Below are 8,785 nucleotides of genomic sequence, written 5' to 3'. Positions count from 1 at the left end.
TTAACACCGTATTCATGTGGAACATTGCAGTGTCGATGTAGCATCCTCAATAATAAAGTGATATAATTAAAATTTCAGTATGATCAAGTGAGTGTCTAAAATTAATTAATTGGCTTCACTTTTATAAATTAGGACTTTAAAATAATCAAATAATCCGAAGTTGAAATTCTCGTGACTTAATTATCAATATATCACTTTACTCTAAAATTTACAAATTTACAAAAAATAAAGTAAGAAACTATTTATACAAAGCCCACAGCAAGACACCAAAAAAATACCACACCCATAGCTTGTCCTAAACTCCTAATAATTTCCTGTCCAAAAAATATCTAAAATAATCTATTTATTTTGTATAATCCTAAACAAATTACACATTATTTAGACAGTTTAGAGTTTAGACTCCCTACCATTACCAAAATATATATAAAAAAGAACACGCGCACACTAAACAAAGGACTAATTTCTCACCTTAAAATATTAGGAACTAATTTACCGATTTTACTTTTTTAAGAACTAATTAATCTAATACAAAATTACTCTGACATCAGATTATTCATAACAGTATGATGACAGAAATTGGAGATAAAATTAAGGATGAACATTACTACATGAATCCATTTTCTTGACTAGAATATACATAAAAACACCAGCAACAAAAATAGAACGTTTTACAAAAAAAAATCTATAACAAAGTGGGACAATTAAATAATATAGACTATAGCTTGTAATCAGATCCAATGAAATCTGAGAAACAAGCAGAGTTTTGGTGAATGTGAGAGAGAGAGCAAGTTATAATAAGCTTGAATCAAACAAATTAAACAGATGGGAAGTACTTGTTTAGATTGAAAGGAAGTGAATAAAACTCCTCACTTCTGGAGTCACCCTTGAAAGACCTATACTTGTCCCACCAATGTTTTCCTCTGTCTTTTCTTATAGCACCGTCTCTCTTGTGTAGTGTGTTGTCTAGGAAATATGCCACAACACCCGCAACAAATGGCTTTGATTGGAATGGCACATTTATTATATCATTGAACTGCCAAAAGGTACATAAAATGTTATTACTGCAACTCAACATAGCATAATTATTAACAACTCCTTCATCTTAGCATCTTTGCTACCATTAGGTTGTTAAAAAAATCTCAATTTTTTTTTTCTCAAAAGCTACAATTTGCATAAATCTTTTTTGCTTTAGAAAAAAAAGATATTTTAACATAGTAAATAAACAAAAAAAATATTTTTATTTTATTATATTCAAACATAATTGATACGTAAAAAAATATTTTTATATGAAATATCTAATCAAATTAGTTTTACTATTTCAAAAGATCTTTAAAAAGAAAAGATCACTTAAAAAACAAAGATTCTTTTGTTACAAGCTAGGTTAAAAAACAAATATTCTACTCTTTGAACTTTCGAAATGTGCAATTTGACTCTTCAAATTGCACAAATATAAAATATATGTTAGAAAACAAATACATATTAAAAATAAATTAAACCGCATGTATTTATACATATACATTGGCGGTTGATTATAATAACTAATTTTGATGTTCAAATAACATTAAACAAAATATTGGTCACTTTGGAATTTTGATGTAAACACATTGAATTTAATTTCTAATGTATCAAAAATTTCAAAGTAATGGATATTTTCGAACGGATGGAGTAAATATTATTATTTGGGAAAAATGCAATTAACCTTCTTTAAATATCTTGTTAACTTTTCTTCCAAAAGTACCTTTAAAAAGGACAATTAACAAAAAGGAACCACTTTGATAAAGACATCAAAAACATCTTTTTTTAAAGATATTTTTTAATAATTAAAATTTAACATATATAATCGATTAAATCTTGTTATTTTTGTTAAAATTAGGTCAGACAAATTAATTTGACCGAAAAATGGTGAATTAAATTTTGAATCGGTCTAAATTAATATTATCTTTTATAAAAAATGACTACAATATCCCTATTATGAAAAATTACTAAAATACTCTTATTTTATATATATATATATTGAAAACTCTAAATCCTAACTCTACGACGACAAAGAAAAAAATGATTAGAATTTAGGATTCTCAAAATTAATATATATAATAAGAGTATTTTAGTCATTTTTTATAATTTGAGTATTGTAGTCATTTTTTTATAAAAGAAATAATATTAATTTAGACCAATTCAAAATTTAATTTACCATTTTTTGGTCAAATTAATTTGTTTGGCTTAATTTTGACAAAAATAATATAATTTAATTGATTATATGCGTTAAATTTTAATTATTAAAAAATATCTTTAAAAAAAAGACATTTTAGACATTTTTACCGGAGTGACTCTCTTAACAAACGGTATTGTCAAGTCTTGACCGCATCGAATTGCACATTTTAAATTGTTTAGGGGGTTAGAAGTTTGGGTGAGTTAATTGCATTTTCCCAATATTACTATATATGAATGTTATGCATACCCATCTGGCACCAGTGTGGACTGGTCCAAAACCATTAATTGCTGTGTACTCATTGAAGTACTGAGGCACTGACAAGCCAAGGAACACAGAGAAGCCTAGTATGAACTTTGTCCTAAAACTGTTGAGATTGCAGAACTGAAGGAAACTTATACCCCCAGCACCTAAAATTTATAAAAAAAATATATATATTAACACAAACTTTTAAAAAATTACATTATTATGCTGTTTGTTGAAATAATCAAAATACGAACTTACCGACATAAGCAAAGAACAAGCAGTAAAGAGCAGCAACAATGGGAGGCGGGATGGATGCGAAAACCGCTCCAAATTTCCCTAAAAGGGAAAGGAAAAGTCAGCAGTGTTAACAACAGAAGAAAATGCATTCACATTTTCATGGTTCATCAACTCACCAAGTATTGAAAAGAAAATCATAAATCCGGCAGATATTTGCACAACTCTTCTGCTTCCAACTTTGGTCAAAGCCAAAAGGCCTGCATTTTCTCTGTGGAGAGAAAACATATGAATTCCTTTCATCGACAATGACCGTTAGGTAGAGTATACAATACAAGTAGAACAATTAAGTCTTACACAGATACTGAGGATCCGTTCACAGTTCCGAACAATCCCGATAACAGAATGCCAACTCCCTGTAAGCAGATAGAAGATGCAAATTAGTATTATTATTTTATAAATTCAAGAAATTTAATTTGTTTTCCAAATATTTAAATGTTTATACCTGCCAACCGATACCCCTACTGAGAATAGAGGGAGGTAAAGGAGTTGCACTGGCATACCTATATACAGCAATAAAAGCTCCACTGGACTACTTGTAAGGAACAAAAAACATGTCAGTAGCAAATTTAATTTGAAAATGCACATCACCAACTGCATTCATTCTAAAGCTTACACACAACACGACAATACTGATATTAATTTTCGTGCAGTGTGTGTGCACTTTGTCATTTTACAGAATTATAAATTTGAGAATTGGTTATAATTGTTTCCATTAGTTTTTAAAAGAAAACAAAATATATTAGGAGCTAACACTTTTATTTAAAAAAAAAATAAAATAGAGAATTGGCTAGTGTTCGCTGAGATGCAAGACAAATATAAGAAAAAATTATTAGTTACCTATAAAAAAAAAAAAGAATTTAAGTTTTGATGCATTGTCAGTGTAAAACAATTTTGCATCTAATGTGATTGAACGACTGTTTTACACTGTCAGTGCATCAAAATTAGACTCAAAATAAATAAAATAAAAAACTCTTTGGTCACAGGAAGCTACTATATTTGTCACTTTTGGGGAAGGACTGGCTACTAAATTGAATTGGTACAAATGATAGTAACAAGCTAGCAGCAATATTGACAACAGGTTTCTGACCCCAATGTCTCTGCACTTCTTACTTTATGTGTTGAGACAGTTACCTAATGCCTCCCAAGGGTGACATGCATACATTAGAAGGAAATTCCACACAACCATAGACACCGAAGGGGAAAAACGAATAAGGCAGAGTCTTATGGCATAGTTACATGAATTCACCAATTCAACTAATTGGTATGTTATAAATATACTTTCCACCTAATATATTTTACATGTCGAGTACCGCGTACTGCATACCCGTACCTGAATGTATTGCATTATGTGTACTATGTCTTATGGTCCTGTGGCACATATATTGTGTACAAGATGATGAACTAAGAAAAGGAAAGTAGGGAAATTATGGAGGGAGAGACTAGGCTGCCCTTTGTCACCAGCAAAATGTTTGTCCTATTTTCTTTTCTTATAAACACCATTTCGGAATGCTAGATTAAAGAACATAATTACCTCTACAAGAGCAACGAAAGCGGCCATCATCATGGCAAAGGCTTCTCCTGCATCAAACGAAGGTGCTCCCCATTGGAAGGGATATGGAACTCTTATCCTGCAAACTCAAAATCCATCAGAAATCTATGTTGAGGATATCAAATATATATTTCTGTCCTTGCTTCAAAGTTTAGTAAGTACCCCTAAAAGATTTAAGAATTACACATCACATATATCCACTTTCATAAACCTTTCTAGAATATAAGAATATGAATCTGGAAAAGGAGAAAACTGTTGAATGAATAAAATTAAGGCTCTATTGGCATTAAATAACTAAGTTTTAAAGTTAGTCCCCCTGCATATATTTTCAATCGGATTTGTCTCATCCAAATGCTGATAATTTAGACTTATATACTATGAGATTAATATAAAAACCGTTTAATAATGACATAGTTTCCACATATAAAAAATACAATTAAGGTATAAAATTAAAGGAAATCAAACAACTAACCAAGGAGCTGCATTAATAAGTCCAGCACGGTCGGTGCGGCAGGACAACTGTGTTTTGGGTGCGGCATTGTTATAGGCCCCTCCGACGGTGAGTATATGAGCATATACCCACACAATTACAACTGTAAAAATGACTGCGAAACGGTCGAAGATATGCTTCCCGGAACCTAACACATGGGGCACATACTGCACAATAGCCACTAGTTAACAACAAATTTGGACTTGTAGAAACCATCATGCTAGGAAAATATAAATTCAAGAGAACTGAAGTAACTAAGATCATAATGCTCGATAATGAGTGTATGAAAATTCGAGGAACTATACCTGTGAGACAAATACTAGCAATACAAGTTCTGGCAGTCCAATCTCAACACATTTAGCAACCTAAATCCAAAGACACATCAACGTTGAGACTTTCTAGAACTCGTCGTGAACATGATCATTTTAAATCTGAATCAAAAGACTTACCCCAGGAAATCCTAACTCGTACAAGCCGAAACCAACCAGAGATACCAAAGGAACAGCCGAAAGAGGACTTAAGAACCTAGTCAAAATAAGTTACATCACATGGTAACATTGTTCCAATTCACAAGAATAATACGTCCTTTAATCTTTTCAATAGTACTAGAAACATCATTTCATGAAACAATGGAAAATGAAAAGGGAATTCTTAAAATCTGGGTTGCATTTTAGCTCAGAGATGTTAAAGCCATAAACATAAAGATAAAGAAAATACATTGCAGCTGTTTACAAAGAACAGAGACCAACCTCGCAACGTTACGCCAGAGGCCACTAAAGCCTAGTACTATTTGAAGTGTTGAAGCAACAATAAGAGCACCCTGGATTGCCCGCATTATTCTCTTGAATTTCTGATTACATAAATAAGCAAACCAAACAGAAAAATGTGATCAAACAGTTCCAATCAAATCAGCATAAAATCCCATGTCTTTCTTTAGTGCTTGAATTGAATTGATATTCATCTGTTTACAATCAAATTAAGCATAGCAAGCTTCTAACTTTCCAATTATTGTAATAAAAAAACAAACAAACAAACAAACAAAACATGTATATAAGTTAGGAAAACTATTCAAAACAGGTAACCCAGCTAGAGCGCTTAGGACACTTGTTAGCAAAAAGCATAACATAGAAACAAAATATGCATAATAGAATAACAATTAACAAGCAAGTAGCAACACAGTAGTCTCCATCCAGTTTAAGTCTCATTTCATGACAAAGTACTACAGATATGTGTCCAAAATTAATTACCTACAATAATTAGGTTTACAAAAATACTTTGTACACACAAAAAATCAGCCATCATATATTTGTGTATAAATATATATGTAGTTTAACTACTTTTTTAATGTGTATTCCATGATGGTAGCTAATTTTAGTGCACGTCCAACATGGTTGTTGAGTTTAACAATATCTTGATTATAGATAAATTAGATTGACTGTAAAAAGTCATTCTCATTAACTCTTCTCTATTGATATTATTTTCCCACTTATCCTCTCATAGGCTAAAAATTTAAACTTATGTCAAAAATTTTTATTTGTATAATGCCTTTTTAAAATGATTATTAATTATGTAATAATCCATTTATGTATGTTTGATACTTTAGCTGAAAAGTAGTTTTAAGACAATTTATTATATTTGGAATGTGAGAAAAAGCTATTTTAAGTGGTATAATTACAAATACGGATATAAAATGATTGATTATATTATTATTTAACATTTGATAGTTGAGGTTAAATTGGCAAAATTATTACAATTCAAACAAAAAAAAAATCTTTTCCTTATAATCATATGCTCTTAATAGTTTTACTAGTGGAAAATTTTAATTAGTGCTGCCTAATTTCTTTCTCAATGGACACTTATTTTGGACCAGAGTTAGTAATTAAAATCTTCATGAGAGCTTAGAAAAAAGGGAAAAAAAATAAAAAAGAGTGAAACATTTTAGTTTTGATCACACAAGACCTCTATGGGATCTGGTTCACCACTGAATCGACCGGCAAGAATAATCGAGATTGTGGTTGGAACAAAGGTATAAGATCCTCCTATGACTGCAGGTAGTCGAGTTCCAAACAGTGTTTGCAACAATGTGTTAATACCAGCTACAAATAGTAATGTTTGGATCACTTTTGCCTTCTCCTCCTGCACAAAGTAGAACAATGAATCTTTTTTTTTCACATAACTTTTGGCTACAATGAGAATGTAGTATCAAACCTTATGACTGTACAGTATAGTCAATAATATTCCACATTAAATAAAAATTGCTGTATCATCAATTATCACTTACATTGCCACCTCCCATTTGAGGGACAAGAGCAGTGGGAATAAGCACAGTTGTTCCAAGCATCACAAGAAAATGTTGAAAACCAAGAAGTATGGCCTCAGCTGCATCATAATGTCACCAAAATTTCTCATCAAATTAGTTTAAGAATAAAAAGAACACAAAAACAAATTGAAATCCCATGGCAAAGAGATTCTTAAAATTGTAACTGCACAGTAAGTAACTACATATTTTATGAATAAAAGTAATCCAAAAATATTTTTCAAACAAAGCATTTTTGGTGGCTACTTCGATATCTCTGTGTGAAGATAATATTATGAACCGTTAGATAGATTGACATATTTGACTGAACCATCTAACTGCTTGCAAGATTATTTTCATATGAAGATGTCTTCATAAAAGTAACAACCTTTTAAAAATATTCTAACTATGTCAAGCAAACACAATTTAAAATTAAAAGAAATTTAATTACAGCAATTAAATTACTTTATGTTTAAAACACACTAAAATTTATAAATGATTAACTTGACTACTTTGTTCAATAGTTCACTGTATAGTGTCGGTGCTGTACTGCTGTTCTTAAATGTACCTAAATCCAACAATATGAATAATATAGATTTTGTTTCTCTTAAAAAAAAAAATCATTATTCCTTTTATTTGAAGAAAATATAGAAGCAACAATTATAGCAATATGTCCTTAAAAAATGAAAATTTAGATAAAGGGCCTAAATTTGAAAGCAGCGAATCAAAATTTTTGTTACCAAATCTGGATCTGGAAACAACTGCGAAGAACCTCAAACATGAATGTAGTATTAAGATAAAAAATAATGTGAAAATAAATTTTTAAAATTAAAAAAAAAAAAGAGCACACAGTCACACAGACATACACAACTTTAAACATGCTTCGAGTCGCATAAAAATATGAAGTATCCAAGTTCCCCAAATGCAAAACCAAAAATAATAAACATTTTTTGCTTTTAAGAAATAATAATAAAAGAGTTGGTGAAAAATCAGGGACTCATGAATTAAACAACCCAGAAGTTTGAAGTTTGTCCTTTCTTTCTCTTTTTCTTTAACATGAAACAGCTTTAAAGTGAGCTGATTTTTTACTCGGTCAAAAAAGAATTAATATGGGATATTCTGGGAAGTGAGAAAGAAAGAGCTTTTTATTCTTTTGAATCTAAATAAAAAATAAAAAGACTCACGCCATGGAGGTGGACTAGTAATGCAGTAAGAGATATTTGGTAACTGATCCTTGGGTGGATGTGGTTGTGGCTCATCTGATTTTCCTCCTCCTCCTCCTGCCATTACTCTTCAAAATGGCCAAATCTGAGAGAGCGACAAGATCCTTTATGAAAAGAGACACCACAAAGTGAAGAGAAAATGATAGTGTAACTAGAGAGTGTAGTTTTAGCTTTTATTTTTGTTGAATATAATGCGATGGTTTGTGATGTTGATAATCATAGCATAGGTATTTAACATCGATGTTAAGGGAGATTAAAAAAAGGTACCTTTATTTGTAAATAAATAAAAGTTAGAGGAGGAAGATGATTAAGTTGAGGGGCTATAAAGTCAAAATGCAATATATTAAGTTGCCCCCACTAAGCCACCCACCACCCTCAAAAGGAGAAGAGAAAGAGAGAGGTGGTGTTGTTATTGTGGAGCGTGTGGTGGAGTAAAGGAGACTCTAAAATGGTAGCACAAACACAAACCATAAAA

General features: G+C 30.8%; 1 protein-coding gene across 1 annotated transcript; it reads right to left on the bottom strand.

Annotated features, from left to right (window-relative positions):
• Positions 1-579: 579 nt before the first annotated feature.
• Positions 580-8,548, bottom strand: LOC130982230 (nucleobase-ascorbate transporter 6). The gene is made up of 14 exons (XM_057906130.1): positions 8,272-8,548; positions 7,073-7,170; positions 6,751-6,927; positions 5,541-5,641; positions 5,241-5,316; positions 5,097-5,156; positions 4,774-4,958; positions 4,284-4,380; positions 3,195-3,281; positions 3,047-3,105; positions 2,869-2,960; positions 2,714-2,791; positions 2,459-2,619; positions 580-1,033 (listed from the first exon to the last, which is right to left on the bottom strand). The coding sequence occupies exons 1-14, from the start codon at positions 8,372-8,374 to the stop codon at positions 815-817; spliced, it is 1,593 nt and encodes a 530-aa protein (XP_057762113.1). The 5' UTR covers positions 8,375-8,548; the 3' UTR covers positions 580-814.
• Positions 8,549-8,785: the final 237 nt, after the last annotated feature.

This window comes from Arachis stenosperma, chromosome 5, assembly GCF_014773155.1.
Source record: "Arachis stenosperma cultivar V10309 chromosome 5, arast.V10309.gnm1.PFL2, whole genome shotgun sequence".
In the NCBI taxonomy this organism is placed as follows: Eukaryota; Viridiplantae; Streptophyta; class Magnoliopsida; order Fabales; family Fabaceae; genus Arachis; species Arachis stenosperma.
Note: the sequence above shows the minus strand (reverse complement) of the source record. Positions and strands in the feature narration are given on the sequence as shown.